This window comes from Gobio gobio (assembly GCF_949357685.1).
Source record: "Gobio gobio genome assembly, chromosome: 1".
Classification (NCBI taxonomy): domain Eukaryota; kingdom Metazoa; phylum Chordata; class Actinopteri; order Cypriniformes; family Gobionidae; genus Gobio; species Gobio gobio.
Window position 1 is genome coordinate 55,740,628 of NC_137097.1, and position 17,574 is coordinate 55,758,201.

At 41.8% G+C, this 17,574-nt stretch overlaps 1 protein-coding gene across 2 annotated transcripts in view; it reads left to right on the plus strand.

Annotated features, from left to right (window-relative positions):
* Positions 1–17,574, plus strand: part of prkcbb (protein kinase C, beta b) — a 174,219-nt gene that overhangs the window by 143,505 nt on the left and 13,140 nt on the right. For both annotated transcript variants that reach the window (XM_079832717.1, XM_079832716.1), the window contains exon 16: positions 10,542–10,682. In XM_079832717.1, the coding sequence (XP_079688843.1) occupies positions 10,542–10,682 (141 nt within the window). The remainder of the gene's footprint in view (positions 1–10,541; positions 10,683–17,574) is intronic.

Below are 17,574 nucleotides of genomic sequence, written 5' to 3' on the forward strand. Positions count from 1 at the left end.
GTTTACAGTGTGCAATATAACATGTGTTCATGTTTCGCGTGTAAAAAAACACAGTATTTTTCACACAATGTACTTATCTGTGTACCGCTGTTTCCACTGTCCTAAAAACGGCTGGTGATTTCCCTGTTCTATAAAGTCCCTCCTTCAGAAATACGTAACGAGTTCTGATTGTGCCAGCGCTTACCGTGTTGTAATTCGACCGCAGCTTAGCGCACGTGCCAGCAGTTCCTGTGTTGTGATTCGACAGCAGCTTAGCGCATGTTGGAAAGATCACGCCTCTTAACGTAGAGATGAATGCGTTCAATAATCTCTACAGCGTCCCTGGGAAAGCCAAACAAAGGTGATTTGACTCCTGGATGAAAATAACAGCGTCTCGACGACATGGCGATAAACACACTCAACGCAACAGTTCCTTTTCTCCACGCGACACGTCCGCTTCTCCACGTGGGACAGCAACAAGACCGCGCCCCCTTTTTCGCGTTTCTTTGTGGGCGGAGGTTAGTCTGTTCTACTGCTCTACTGACGTAATTATAGCAGGAAGTACCAGGATGTAGTCCAAGCCAGCCGTTCGCTGTAGGCTTTGAAAGGGAACTTCTGTTAAATAAAATATCTCGCTTGGCATTGAACTTTGAGCTTTATAATTTTACAGGTATTATTTATGCTCTAACAGCAACATTACACACTAACTAAAGTTTGAACAATGGGATCATGCGGAATGGGACCTTTAAAACACAGTAAAGACCTGGCATCATAGTTGCCAGCAAGTTACTGTTAAATTTACTGTGTCTTCCTGTTGGTGAAATTTACAGTTGCCTACTGTTTTTGCAAATACAGCATAAATTGTTATGAAACTGTACAATTCTGAGAAAAGTATTGGTAGTTCGTGAATGTTTATTTGCTCTTTTTCACAAGAGGAATATGTGCAGGATTGTATTGTAAACTACTATACAAATATACTAGTACATGCTATTGTGTAAGCTATTGAGTAATGGACAGCTGGCGAACAATAATTTAATAAATTGCCCTGTTGCAATCTTGCTATAAAACACCATGTTTTAATACAGTGTAAATCTACCCTTTGATATAGTCACTTAAAAACAGAAGAAAAGTAGCTTTAAAGTGTTGTTTTAAAACATGCCTTTTTATTAAACTTTTGGAAATTTTCTTGGGGAAAAAAGCCTAAAAGACATGTAAGGACATAGGAAAGAACAAAATGTCAGCTATTTAAGGGGTAGAAGTGAAGTCACAATGAACAGAAATAAACACAAGATATTCCCAAAAATCCAGTTCTGACTTACAGAACACTTGTACAAAATGAAGACAATGGTAAAACAAAACCCAAAGCTTATTAGATGTTTGGCAATGCATGCAAATTTCAGCTGTATAAAAGATGAATTAAATACTATAACAAGTCTTTAAAAGTATTGCAGGCTGTCAAAACAAAGACCTAATGAATGACTCGGAGAACACCTGAGTAAATGATTTTGAGTGAATAAGAATGACAGAATACCTGAAAAAATACAGATCAAGAGACCATGTGTCTGTGTGTGCACTAGGGGTGTAACAGTTTTCGGTACAAAATCGAACCACACCAGATTTGTGTGTGCATCCGAAGCGTGCACATGGAAAGCTGTGTCTCAGACAGCGTGCAAATATTGAGTTATCTTTCAAGTCTTGCGCTTGACTGGAGAAAAATCACACAAATGTTAAGTTTATATTTTAAGTAAGACGTAAACAGTCGAGAAAGACAACAATGTGTATCAGTATTTTGGATCCGCGCATTACTGCATGTCTTCAAGGGACAGCAGCCTAATATTCCTGCTGCCTGTATGTGTTTTTAATGTTAATCAAACAGCAAAAGACAAGGAAATCACTCACTGCTCTTGACTGAATAGCTTTTGTGACTTTAATAATGATAAATCTTCATTTGATTTGTACTGTAAAGATTATATGCAATGTTGCTTTACATTTGATTACTTTATTCAATGTACCTGAGAACTATTAGAAACCTAAAAAACCTGAAAAGAACTGTTTATTTTATTTTTATCTTTGCTCTATTGTATTTATTTGTGCTGTTGCTTGTAGTTTGATTATTTATTCTTATTTTCTTTATTTTTATTTGACAGTAGTCTATTTTTCCCTGAACATAACACATACCAAATTGCACCGACACTAAAACTGAGATAAGAACCAAACCGTGAGTAACTTGAACCGTTACACCCATAGTGTAGCGTGTGTGTGTGTGTGTGGTATGTAATACTTAAAGTAAAACTCAAAATCCATTATTCTTTTAAGAAGACTGGAGACGCGAGTGTTCACTTTTTTTTCTAGGTGACCTTCTCTGTCTGCTTTGTCCAGCTTTGGTGCCTTTTTCTGGATGTATCCCGATGTACTGCCTGAAAAACAAATGTGTGTGTTCAGAATTAGTGTGGAGGGAAAAAGTTTACTCAAGGAGAATAAATATAGCAACATCTATTCTTGTATCAAGGATCTCCACCAAAATAAAATATCCATTAGAATTACATGCTGGGCAAAGTAACATTGCAATACATTTTGGTAAGTGTAGATACACAGCTCAATATGTTTTGAGACACAGCGCATGAGGATGATAAAGTAGCTAAATTATGTTGCATTAATTCTATAAAAAAAATTATAATAATGAAAAACCTGGCGGATGCGTTTAAGGACTTGTTTAATGAAGCTGACAGAGGCAGAGGTTGGCGTACTGCAGGAATCGCTCGTGCAGCAACGGTAACAGCAGATATGTGCGACTGCAGTGCTCTCAGTGCTAATTGAAGAGTATTATCAGTGTTGATGGAGTGTACAGCTCTGATATCGTAGGATTAAAGTGGGATGCTGTGGTTCTTTGATATGGAACACAGCCCAGCACACTGCTGAGAGAGGCTTGGGACACAAGCCTGATACAGGCTGATACGCCATGACTAAGGCCAATCTAGAGCTCACACACAGACTCTCGCTCACTTTCTCTCACTTTCTTTTTTCCTCTTTCTCTTTGCTTATGCTGTATTTGTGTAAGTGCTTGTCACCAAACACTAATAGTACAATGGTATCTCGAGCCATCTGTCAAACTATCGGAGTGTAGAACATGGAGCATGCTCAGCTTAATGCCTGTTCTTGATTCTGTTGGAATGTAGCTAATGTAAACGTGGAGATAGAACTTATTTTCTTTTAAATGTAGTGTTTATCGAGTTTTCCTCATTGAGCAGATACTTCTAGAACAAGCCTTTACATCATCATTCACGTTCTCAAGTGATGATAATGCACCTTGAGATCAATTAGGGAATTGTAAAAATAGTGATTTCCAGATGTGGAAATGTCTTTAAAAAAAATTAAAATTGTAGGTTTGGGAATAGTTTTGTTGTATTTCATTGGCTAGAAATGATCTTTGTAGGTTCTTGGTGTAGAGTAAAGGCTAGAATACACTCCAAGACTTTTTTCCGATTTATCGTATGGACAAGTTGATGCTATTTGCCAAAAGTCAGCGCTAGTCTGCAGATTTGAGTCGACACATCTCCATCCAGTTGGAGAGTATTAAACATGTTTTGAATCAATTTTAGAACACATTTTCATTTGTCAAGCATCTCCTAGCAACAAGGGGCATGTTTTTGTGTGAGTTTGCTATGTTCTGCACTACTTGAAAGTACTACATGATCCCTCAGTCGTTTAGTGATCCTCAGTCATTTAGTGTATAATGTTTTTTTCTATCACCATTTACGAAGTTGGCAAGTGTATGTTGCCTAGTGTTTTAAAATCCGTTCCGATTTCCGTTCGTGTAGTGTATTCAAGCCTTATTTTATATAGTTTATAGTCATATTGAATTAGTCAAATGTGAATGTATAGCTTATGACTATACTCAAGTCTGAACACCAAAAATTTTCAAATAGTTCCCAAATTGTTCTGCCCTAAAGGATGGTTTGCACTAATAAAGTTACTGAGTAAAAAGTCTTTATTATTTTTATTATCTTTGCAGATGCAGTCCCCAACAAAATCACTGCAATCATTCTTGAATGATTATTTTCAAATAGAGCTGTGGCGTCTTGTAAAAATCCCTAGTGTACATAAAAATACATATATAACGTATATTAGTTTCAGTTAAAAGAATGATAAATTATGTTCATTGTTGATGAATCCTTATCCATTATGAGTTCTTATCCCAGTAGCATGAAAGACTAGAAAAGTAATGGAACTTCATTAGTTCAAAAACCATTAAAAAATATTCATTTGTAAAAGTGAACCCGTGGTCATGATCCATCTTGGGTTCATTTGAAAAGACAGTGATGAGGCATAAAATCCCATAGGTTTCTGTGGCTGTCTGTCTTTCATGTGACCAACCGAGTTACTGTCACTAACTCAGAGTTTAAGTTTAAGAGCATCAGTGCTGAATTCTCTGAAGAGCCCACCTGCCACACTTCTGTGTAGTGGGCTGAAGAAGGCCAGGAGGGAGAGATAAAGCAATTGACTTTACTTCGTTGCTGCAGGTCACTTGTGTTTTTGGCTTTAGTCGTTCTCTAGAGCCTCTCCTGAATTGCTCTGTCAGATTACACTGCAGCTCTGTCGTTCAGAGTAGGACGGCTGTGAAATATGAGCAGTCAGCTGTACAGAAACAAGCTGAAAATTACGGATGGATGGATGGATGGATGGGTAGGAAGGTAATTTCAGTCCTCATTTGTTTTTTTATATATCAAATGTAAATGCATGTCCCAGTTATATTTAATGGTGACACTACATCAGTAAAACGTCTCGGTTACATCTGTAACCTTAGTTCCCTGAGTAGGGAACGAGATGCTGCATCACCGCTTTGGGAACGCCCCTGCGTGATTGCGTTGTGAAGCACGTATGTCATCAGTCCATTAGAGAGACGGAACGTCATAGACGGGTGACGTCATCGACCGGAAAGTATAAAGCATCCCCGGGAACCGAACCCACAGCTTCTGTAAAAGGATGAATGCAGGGAGTATGGCGGGGTGACACAGCGTCTCGTTCCCTACTCAGGGAACTAAGGTTACAGACATAACCGAGACGTTCCCCTTCATGGGAACTCAAGCTGCGTCACCGCTTTGGGAACGAGACTAACCATGCCCGCCTGTGTACTCAGGAAGTGAGCACCCGAGCCCCCGGAGTAGTGTTAATATCTAGCTCATAGAACCTGACGAAAGTGAGCTGCGAGGACCAACCCGCCGCATCACAAACATCCTGCAGGGAAGCCCCTGCCAAAAGAGCCTGAGAGGCTGCCAGACTCCTAGTAGAGTGGGCCCGGACAGCCAAAGGAGAAGGCTGCCCGGCCGCCACATAAGCAAGTGAAATGGCCTCAACCACCCACTTGCTCATTCTCTGCTTAGAAACGGGTTCCCCTTTAGGGTGACCCGTAACACACAAACAACTGTTCAGATATCCTCCACAGGGCAGCTCTGTGGACATAAGTATCTAATGCTCGAACAGGGCAAAGCAGATTAAGTCTTTCCTGGTCTGACGTCACGAAGGGCGGAGGACAGAAAGCCTGAAGTACAATAGGTCTCACAGGATTAGTGAGAACCTTCGGAACATAAGGCCCTGAACAGAAGGCCCTGGCCATACCGGGAGCAAATTCCGAGCACGAGGGTGCCCCCGAAAGGGCTTGTAAATCTCCAATTCTTTTCAAAGAAGAAATAGCAAGCAGAAAGATAGTTTTAAGAGTTAAAAACTTCTCCGAAACATCCTCAAGCGGCTCAAAGGGAGCCTCGGAAAGGCCTTGAAGCACAATGGCCAAGTCCCAGGCTGGCACCCTGGTGCGCACAACAGGTCTTAGCCTCAAGGTTCCACTGAGGAAACGAGTTACTAATGGGTGTCACCCCAAAGAAACACCACCCAAAGGAGTGTAGTAAGCAGCTAAGGCTGCCACATACACCTTCAGTGTGGAGGGAGGTAACCCAGCGGAGAACCTCTCCTGCAAGAACTCCATCACCGCACTCGCAGGGCAGTTAACTGGATCCCACAGGCGCTCTCTACACCAAACGGTGAAGAGTCTCCACTTAAGAGCGTACAGTTTCCTCGTGGAGGGAGCTCTAGAGTGTAGAATGGTCTCCACAACCTCAGCTGAGAGACCAGAGCTTATGAGCTGGGCCCCCTCAGAGGCCAAGCCCACAGCTTCCACAACTCTGGGCGAGGGTGTACGAAGACACTGCCCGCCTGAGAGAGAAGGTCCTCCCTGAGCGGAATCTCCTGGGGAGAGCCGTCGAGGAGAGACACAATGTCCGAGAACCATACTCGGCCCGGCCAGTACGGGGCTACTAGCAGAAGACGGGCCCCGTCCCGGCGCACTCTCTCTAGAACTCCCGGAAGCAGAGTGATCGGGGGAAAAGCGTACAGGGGCAGCCTCGGCCACTCCTGCACCATAGCGTCCAGTCCGAGAGGAGCTGGAGGCGTTAGGGAGAACCACAGTTGACAATGGGTGTTCTTGTGTGTTGCAAACAGGTCCACTTGGGCCCTCCACCTCGGTGTGAAGTCTCCATTCCCCGGGCATCGGCAACTGTCTCGACAAGATGTCTGCTTCCACATTCAACCGCCCAGGGATGTACATAGCTCTCACTGAGAGTAGTTTCCCCCGGGACCAAATGAGAATAAGGCGCGCCAGTTTGTACAACTGACGAGACCTCAGACCACCTTGATGGTTGATATAGGAGACTGCCCATGTGCTGTCTGTGCGAACAAGCACATGATGGCCCCTGAGATACAGAAGGAAGTGCTTCAGAGCCTGAAACACTGCCAACATTTCTAGACAATTTATGTGCCATGAATGCTGGTGCTCCTGCCATAAGCCCTGGGCCGAGCGACCACTCATGGTCGCCCCCCAGCCCGTAAGGGAGGCATCCGTGCTCAGAGATTCCCGATGGCACAGTGCCCCCAGTAACGGGCCTAGGGCCAGAAACCAAGGATCCTTCCACATGACCAAGGAGCGGAGACATCGCCACGAAACCTTGATCACCCGAAAGGGATTTCCCCTCGGGGAAAAACCTCTGGTTTTGAGCCACCACTGTAACGGTCTCATGTACAACTGGCCGCATGGAATGATATTGGACGCTGCTGCCATGAGACCCAGCAGTCTCTGAAACTGCTTTACAGTAAGTGACTGGTCTAGCTTCACCCCTCTCACGGCCGAGCGGATCGACTCCATGCGAGGCTCTGATAAGCGGGCCCGCATAGAGACCGAATCCCAACTCACGCCTAGATACATTATTCTCTGTACTGGAGAAAGAACGCTCTTCTTGGAGTTGAGCCTCAGCCCTAACCTCCTCATGTGCGCGAGGGCCCTCCACGCCACGCCCCTGGTGGAATGACCCTGTGAGGGTGCTGAAGGCTGACGGGTACCGTGAGATGAGAATTACATCTGGCCGTCTCCTTGGTGGCACGGAGGGCTAAATCTGCCGAGGATCGGAGCTCGCTGATGACGTCAGCTCCGATCGCAGCGCTTTCCACCAGGTCTCAAAGCAGATCAGCCTGGTATGCCTGCACTATAGCCATAGTATGCAGACACGCGGCGGCCTGACCTGCTGCCGAGTATGATTTGCCCACTAATGCTGATGTCACTCTGAGCGGTTTAGTGGCCAGCAACGGAGCCTTAATGGTTGATGCCGATTCAGGAGAGAGATGGCTCGCGAGCGTCTCTTCCACCCTCGGCACCGAGCCATACCCATGTCTCTTCAGCCCCCCGATGTTACTATAGACTGATGTATGGGGACTGAAAACTCTCGCTGACATGGGCCGCATCCACGATCTCAACACCTCGTGTGGAGATCCGTGAAGAACGGAAGGCTCCGCCGCGGAGGCTGAGCAGAGCGGGCAGGCAGGAAGCGCTCATCCAGCCGACTTTTTACAGTGGCGCGCTCCTGATTAACATCCTGCGCTGGCCAATCTATGTGTAATTTGGCCACCGCTCTGCTCAAAACCCCTGCAAGCTCCTCACTCGCGGGGGATTGAAGTGGCGAATCTTCAATCCCCGGCTCGGTGCTGCAGACATCAACCTCCTCGGAGGATGACAGCTGCAGCACCGAGGCTGCCACCTGGGCGGGAGAAACCGCAGCGCGGGCTCCCGAACCCAGAGAAGCAGCCGCGGATCTGACGGGAGAAGGCTGAGATAGGGCGGGACCCGTCTCAAACCCACCCGACAGATTTATCTGCGAACCCCACGTCTCAAGCCGCCGCTGAGCCTCAGCCACAGCGGGACCCGAGCCGCGGGGAGCGCGAACCGGGACGCCCTCCTCAAAGAGCGCCCAGAGGGATCGCAGCACACGCAAAGGCAAAGCCTCACAATGCTCGCAGCCGGCACCCTCGAGTGCAGACTGCGCATGCTGCTCACCCAAGCAAACAACACACATTAGATGTGTATCCCCGCTTGTGATGTAACGTGAGCAGGGAGGAACACATCTAACGAACTGCTGTTCACTCGCCATTCTCTCTGATAAAGTCAGTGTGTATGCTTTTTGTGAAAAACAAGAAAAACAAGAAATTTGGTGACAAATGACACAGAGCGCTTGCTGAAGACAACAGAAGATGTGGGCATGTGTTTCCGGGGATGCTTTATACTTTCCGGTCGATGACATCACCCGTCTATGACGTTCCGTCTCTCTATTGGACTGATGACATGCGTGCTTCGCAACGCAATCACGCAGGAGCGTTCCCAAAGCGGTGACGCAGCTTGAGTTCCCATGAAGGGGAACATTATTATTATTATTGTTGTTATTATTTGACATTAACATTAACTAAGTAATGTTCTGTTTATTAAAACTATGTATAAATATAATCAATTTAGTTAAACAATAATAACTAAAGGCAGTAACAATTTAAACAATATATTTTATTTTTGAAGTGATAGTTAGCTTATTTTCAGATTATCAGTCATCAAGCTCGGTAAACACTGGTCACAGACATGATTAATTTCACCAAACTGATTGCTTACTAAAAAAAACTCACAGTCAACATGTTTTCTGGCCTTTTCAAGTTTGATTGTGACCAAAAGCGGTGATATCTGAGTTGTTTACTTACTTTTTAGTTAGTCTTCCCATTAACACCATAATGTTCATTAAGACGCAAAAGCGCACAAAAACAAGAGGCAGGATTTATCGCACGGACCAATCATATCCAATCATAACCAATCGCATCCAATCATAGCACAATGGAGGCGTCCTCTCACTTTCCCCCATTCATTCTCAATTACCCCCTAACCCCCCACCACCACCAAACCGACCGCACACTTCAGGGGGTCTGTTAAAAGTCAATGGGCTCAGGGGAAGCAAGAGAGACTCAGACTGGTGTTGCTGTTGGACACAGTTACTTTAGAGAAACGAGTGATTTATACACTTTTTAATGTCACATTTTGTAATATGGATTATTTTCTCTTCCTATTTTTTGCAGAGGCACTAACACCGCTGATTTTAGATAGACATATTGTGTTTTGTTAATGGATAGATGGATAGACAGATGTGTGTTTTGAATAGATAGATATGAATGGAGGGACATATGGATGAAGAGAGAGAATTGGCCAGCTGTGTCTCTGTGGCAGCATGGCCCACCTGCACATGTCAGCATTGCCACACAGTGAGCGAGTATGTCCTGGCCCCTGCTGTATACATTAATGATGACAATGATGACAAAGCTTCAGAGGGCAGTTGAGCACATGCCTCTTAGCAAGCGCCATGATTCCAGAAGGCATCGAGGGTCAGGGATTGATCCTATCCCGACTGGCTCCGACCCAGCCCCTTCCTGATCCACTGAGGGTTAAGGCTCTACCAGTCAGCAGAGACCTTCATCTTCCTCACTCCACCACCACCTCCACCTGTGCCTTACAAGAGCCTGGAAAGACTTTCTCTGCCATCAATTTTTCATGCGCACTGAGGCGCTGAAGAAAAAGCGGCAAGTTGTTTTTCCCCTCGCCTAATCTCTCCTACACACGCTAAAGTCACTCACTGGAATAAAATAGCCAAACGATTTTGTTATATTCAACATAGCATGTTCTACCGGGGAATAAAACAGCTGTCGGTGAAGGGGAAAAAGGGAGAGAGATGGGTGTGCGGAGGAAGCTGATGAAAAGAAGCTGTGCTAAAACTGCAGTACAAATTATTTGTTTATAACAAAAAAAATTAACATTCTCACTTCTTTGTATTTAGTTTTACTTTCTCCAGGGATATTAACAGAACATGTATTTTTGACCCATCAAACAAAATTATTGAACAAAACTCTTGGAGTGGGGCCAATCTATGGCAGGTTCTCTGGCTGTAGTTGGACCTAAATATTTGGGCTCTAAGTGTTGCATATTAATATAATATATAATTCAATTTAAATATATTACTGAAAAATGTATCATGCTCCATAAATAAATTATGTAGAAAGGTAGAAACCTGCTCTCTAATATAGATATGCTATTAATTCTGATTAGCTTGATTCACTATTCTGCATATCATGTATTTAACTAGATTATTTTTTAAGCAATTGACAGCCATAATATATACCCAGTGGTCCTCTCACCTCTCTGTTCTATACCGTTTCAGCTGATGACCAAACACCCGGGTAAGCGTCTGGGCTGTGGCCCTGAGGGTGAGAGAGACATCAGGGAACACGGCTTCTTCCGTTACATGGATTGGGAGAAGCTGGAGAACAAGGAAGTTCAGCCACCATTTAAACCAAAGGCCGTAAGTCCAGCCAATCACTTCACCTCTAACACACAAACACATATTCTCTCTCTTACTCACATTCTCTCCTTGTGTGTTGCTGTGATCTGGAACGCTGGTGGTTATTTCAGAATTGGGTCTAAATTACTTTAGACTTATTACCTTTTATCTTTTTTAGCCCGATACACATAATGCTTGACATGATTTACCGAAGTAAGACAACATTGCATCAACATTAACAACCCTAACAACTATTCCTAACCCCAATCTGACCTCAACTTGATTTAAACTCATCAGTTACTCAGTTTGAACTGAATTTTCATTTGAATTTCCGGAAGTAGAATTATAATGGAGTTTAAGTATGAATTACTCATAATTGTGTTCATACAACAGATGTTTCTGGAAATATTAGATTATACTAATAAGCATTGTTCGAAATGTCACCTGTAGACATTTATTTTATAATTTATGTTTTTCATTATATTTAATAAATTATTTTTTTATGGTGAAATATAGTTATGCAGGGTAGTTTATGCAAAATATAGTATATAGTCACTACTCACTAGTCACGTATTTATTTGTATAAAGTAAAAATCAGTTATGAATATGAAACAATTTATTTATTTACTTTTAAATATATGGCAAAATTAGGATATTTTTAGTTGGTTGTGTACATTTGAAAGTATTAAAGATGCATTTCAGGGAATAAATGAGAATTATTTGTAAATGTATAAATGTATTTATTTTGTCACAAAACTTGTATTGGATGAAATTGCAAGTATTGTATTCCTTGTTTTGAAATAATTTAAATTAAACGTGTGTTTCTTTAAATTGTAACTGTAAATTATTCCTGTCATTCTAATGCAAATTCCAGTTCAACATACTGTGGGTCTCAATTCAATCCAAATTTTCCTTTTCCTAAATTCGGAATTTCACTCAACCCTGCAGTCTAGAAACCTAACCCTATAATAAGAGGGCTGTGATTGGTTAATAGGGGTGTTGTCTCAGGACCAAACAAAGGATGTTTATCCAGGCAAATGTCTTACTTGTGTAAATCACATTAAACAACCTGTAAGCTCAAACTGGCCAAGTGGACGTGTAGTTTTTGAAGCCAGTGTCAAAGTAGTCAAATTCTACTGTATTGTAGCACAAAGATGTCAAGTAAAACTTTCAAGGCAGTGGAGAGTAGTAGGGTGTAATGAGGAGCCTGTATGTCCTCCTTACACACCACAACAAGAGGCACAGTAGCATCTTAGCTTTGCTAGCGCTGTGTGGGTTAGGGCTCTGGCCGAGCTGAGGCGCGTTTGTAAGCCTCAGTCAGATCCTTAATGAGTACAGCTTCTTGTGTGTGTGTGTGTGTGTGCGAGCTGTCAGATGGAGCAGGCATTGCCCAGGCAGTGCTGCATTGTGCTTCCTTCCACGTCAACCCTCCTGACCTTCTGCTTGGACTCGAGACTGGCCTCAGAAGTGAACTGTTTCTGCAGTGCCTCCCTGGTTATGAGGTCTCGGCACAATCATTGAGAACAGATTGTCCTGTTGATTGTCACAAGTTTTGCTTTAGCACTTGAGTTAAATGCTTTAGTTTTAGTTGAAGTGGTAAAGGTGAAGCCAAGGGTCATTTCTGTGCCACTAGTGTCACCAAAAAGAATTGCAAAAAATATATAATGGCTGTTTTCAAACAGGTTTTTCTTGACACACACCATTTCTTCCATTGGACGAACAAACAGATAGTCCTACCTCCAAAATCACACCATTTGTTGAGCCAATGCAAGTATCAGGCTGTTGGGGATGCAAAAACAGAGCAATGTGTTTGACATTAAACAACATTTGTTCTTACTTGTCTCATAATCAATTGCAGCTGTGCTTTTTTTGTCCTTTCATTTTTATTTTACTATAATCGAATGATAATTTTACTTTTTTATACCACTGCGTACATTTTACAATGGCTAAATTCGAATGTGAATAAGTCAACATAATTTTTGCAGAAATCTTGAAATCATTCCCGTCTTTGGTTTTTCAGGCTTTCTTGCACAGTTAGGTACATTAGCTCACTGTTCAGGTGTGCTTGATTGGGAGTGTTCACGTGGCAGCAGATGGATGTTTGGTGTCATTAGCTGAACAGAAAGACGGATGATTTTAGACCCTCTTCTTGACGACGCCCGCATGCCGAATGGACACTCAAATAACGTGATTTACAAACTTAATCAAAGGCAATTAGGATCTGAACAAAACAAATTTGGTCTCATATGGAGACCAAAAGGACATGCACACATAAGCTTTCGTCCAAAACCTCTGGTAGGAAGCATGTTTAAGGCATGCTCCAGACAAAAAGGCCATGCCAGAATGAATTGTGACAAGCACAGTGAAAAAAAATCGACTATGGTGGACATTGTGAGAGAAATATTATTATAAATATAATTCATTCAATTAGGGATTCACTGAAAATTGTGGCCGATATGGATCATTATGTTATGTTATGGCAGGGGCATCTGTGACCCTTTTTATTGGGGCATGAGCATGAGTAAAAAAATACTGATAAACTCATGTGTCAGTTGAGATAACCGTGTACCATTCTGAGAACCATAATTTTCCCTAAAAATGTATTTCAGAATTTCTGTCATGGGTTTCAATCGGCTGTTTAGAAACAGAACTTGCAATGCCAGATTCACCAATTAATCACTCTTTTGATCTGATTACTCAAACTGTTTTGCCAAAAGATCTGAAATTGAATTGCTCACGATTCAGTTTCATTTGTTCAGACAGTATCGGTGAACGATTTCTCACACTGTAATTGGATACTTTATAAGACAGAAAATAAAAAATAGCACTGGATGAGGTAGATATATACCTACAATCCTTTGTAGGAATCAAAACATGACTTCTGTCATTTTTCAACAATGAAGCAGCGCTGAATTGCGCAAATAGCTTGTGAAGTACAATGATGATGCTTTTTATAGACTTTTTTTTTTTTTTTTTTAAATGGCCAATATTAAAATGCGTTTTTTGTCAATGTCAATTCATGTTGTTTTCATAAATTAAGGCTTCTTAACTAGGGTGACCCTATTTTGATTACCGAAAACCAGGACACTCTGCCCGGCAATGAGATACTCAAATGATACTCGAAGTTTACTCAAAGATTCCTTATTAATTTCAATACATTTAAAGTATGCCCCCTCTGTATGGATAGACAATTGTTATATTAGGGCCAGGACAGGACTTGAAAACAGGACATGTCCTGGGAAAACAGGACGTTTGGTCACCCTATCTTAACATAGTAATATACAGTAAGAAATATAGATACTTATTCATTTTGAGATAAGCTGAGATGCAATAGAGGTGGGATGTCACTCATCAAAAAATGAAAATAAATCTTTGCCATAAACTATCTATCCCTTTGAATAAGTAGATGATGGCAAACTTAATTTAAAAATAGACTCAAATGAGTGTCACAAATAAATATACAGAAAATAAACAAATATAAAATTTGGCCTCAATGTATTGTTCATCAAAATAAAATAAAAAATTGGTGACAATAGAAAATGACAAAAATGTATGTGCTATATGTATATTTATCATGTCTTCAATATTTATTGGATCAACTCGAGTCTCCTGTGTGATTATACGTGTAAAGCATTCAAAATCGCTAACTTTTGACTTTTATAATGCCACCTTAAAAGAGAACTGCCTATGTAGGCAGTGAGGCAGCTACATATTATGTGCATTTGAAAGTCCAGAACCTGTAGTTGAAGATCTAGAGCTGAAAGCAGGCTGGTCATTGAGGACAGTTCCCTAGAATCTGCCCTGTTCCTGATGAGCACCTCCTCCGCTGGGAAACACGGTAGTCTGACGTAGGATTTTGGCTGGAGTGTCCCTCTACACATCACAGCCTGTGGCTCTGAAATTAAGCGTGACAGCAGTGTCTGGCAAGGAGTTATGCCATTGAGGTGGATTAGGGAATCGGACCCAGGTGATGCGAAACAGTCAGGGTGACTTTACAGCTCAGGTTTGGAGCAGAAGAGGGGGTGGGCCGCCATACGGAGCTTTTCGTTTCTCTGCTGGTGCTGCTGAATTATCTGGTGGCAGGTGAAAAGTGACTTTTGATTTGTTGTTTGGGATACTAGCCAGCTCTAGGTGGAACGCCTCTGGCTGTATCTGCAGCAGATGGACTGTTGTTGCCTACACGGAACAAGACTGGCAGTGATGGCCCGCGTGTGCCAGCCACGGGAGGGCGGCTCTCTGAATGCTGACAGTCTCTTTGCTGCCAGTGCTGCTCACTCTCACTTCCTGTATGTCACTCGGCGCCTTCTCTATGTCGGTGCAGATTGGACATGGTCACCTTAGTCTCACCCTTTCATTTACACACACTGTCCGTCATGCTCCGCTCTTGCTGGGTGATGGGTGGAGGTGAAGAGGGATCAAACCCAGGTGAAGAGAGTGACAGATTCATTATGAAACGTCCAGCTGATACCGTCAGGTTTTTATGCTAGTTAATGCTGGTGCTGGTTTTGGTGATCACCGGTTGAATGGTAAAGCATGATCTTTTTGGGGAAGCCAGTTTCACCAAAGAAGTCTTTCTGGTTAAAGGGATAATTCACACAAAAAAGATATTTAAACTAACTATTTCACAGAATGTTCCGGGTATCTTTCCATACAGTAAAAGTGAATGAGAAGCAGTTGAGCTCCAAAAATGACAAGGACCAAGTTATGGTGGGATGCAAGGTTTGACATCAGTGATTATTTATAATCTTGAATGGTAATATGATTGTATCTATTCCTAATCCAATTTGCACATCCAGCTTTTCCACCTCTAATTCTAATACATTTGTTTTCAATTGGATTCAATTAGATGGATTTTCCTTATAAAACAACGCTTGTTTTTCTAATTCAAATATGATTATACAAATTATTATAATGCTGTTTATAACTATTATAATTTAGATTTAGTTTATATTTAGTTTTGTTTTGTGTGTGTAACTGTTTAGATATAGTAATGTTTATAATATGTAAGTTTAGGGTCAGTAAGATTTTTTTAAGGTTAATTAGACACTTTAAATTGATCAAAAGTGACAATGAAGATTATTTATAATTTTATAGATTTCTAATTCAAATAAATGTTGCTCTTTAGAACTTTCAATTCATTAAAGAATCCTGAAAAAATGTATCACGGTTTCCACAAAAATATTAAGAAGCACAACTGTTTTCAACAATTATAATAATAAATGTTTCTTGAGCAGAAAATCATATTAGAATTATTTCTAAAGGATCATGTGCCAAAATGCTGAAAATTCACATACCAGGACATACCAGGAATAAATTACATTTTAAACTATATTAAAATAGAAAACAACTTTTTACAGTTAATATTTTGGTTAATAATATTTCACAATATTACTGTTTTCACTGAAACTTTGTATGTCTCCATATAGATACAATAGCGTGTGTGCATAACGTACTTGTACTGTAAATAGCGTTGGATGAAAGCTGCTTTGGGGTTAAGCTAGTTAAGAAGACACTGTGGAGACACCATCATCTCATGCTGAGGTCCTGCTATGGTCTTTTGAACAAGGTTTGCCCAGAGTGAAAGTTGGAGAGCATGTTGTAGACAGAAGTGACAACTATGGTCTGTGTGAGCTTGATGCTCTGTAGCTTTTGCTTTAAAGAATATTAGTCCCTTTCCCTTCATAATGTGCAGCAGTCATTCAGAGATATGAGCGAGCTCAGTGAAAACTCTTTTTCTCACAAATAAAAGTGGAGTGCTTGCCAGAGAGATGGATGTGTGTGTGTGTGTGAGAGAGAGAGAGAGAGAGTTGTAAATGGGCAGTGTTTAACACAACGGTCTTCAGACAAGCCACTTGTCACGTGTGTTTTTAATAGTTCACAGTGGATGTACCCCCCTGATGCTAATGACTGTAGACAGGTGGTTTTAAGAGGACACTGAAAAGCTTTTGCCTCAATATTCAGGGTTGGATGAGATGCAGGTCGTTCAAATCTCTGTGGGTTCACTTGCCTAGGTGGCACAGCGTGTATGGTGGTGAATGGGCAGATCCATGAGACGCAGCCTTCTGTGATCGCGTTCGGAAATACTAATGCATCTGCAGCGGGGCGGCCGAGGTCAGGTGGCTGCTGCTCCGGACCATTAATTGAGTTTAAATTAGAGGGGCTTCTGAATGCAGAGGTACACAGATGCTGTGCGAGGTGATTTAATGGTTCCCTCGCACAGATGTTATGCCTCAGTGCTCTCACTGTCTGTCACTCTGTGTGTACTATCATTCACATGGTGGTCAGATGCCTCTTGCTGAAAATGCAGAGCCACATCTAAAGCTATTGTGTTAGCTGCCGGGACCACGCTAAGGATCCTGGGCTAATGGTACAGTCAAGAAAATTAGGTCATTTCATGCTGTATGAAATGGGGCTTTTAAAGGCTCAAGCTTTTGTTGGGCTGCCCAATGGGCGAAGGGGGTATTTATTTGAAGGATTTTGGTCTGGCTAATGCTTCAGTTTACCTAGAATTCAGGTGCATACTGCATTTAAGGGTGTAATAAATTATCATTTAAAGTGCTTTTTCAGAACCGTAATCATACAGTGATGGACTATAAACTTTTCTGTGCAACATTATTATAATATGAATTACATGAAATGAATACAAGGATCCATTAAATTAGTCAAAAGTGACAGTAAAGACATTTGTAATGTTACAAAATATTTATGTTTCAAATAAATGCTCTTCTATTGAATGAATACCAGCACATGATTTCATCATCCACTTTCATGCAAATCTTGGTAAAAATGTCTGAGTTCTCTAAATGGAACTGTTTTTTATCCACTTTTAATATTTGGTATGTCCACCTTTTGCAGCAATTACAACAGCACAGCTCTCTGGCATAGTGTCAATATATTTCCTCTGAGAACTTCA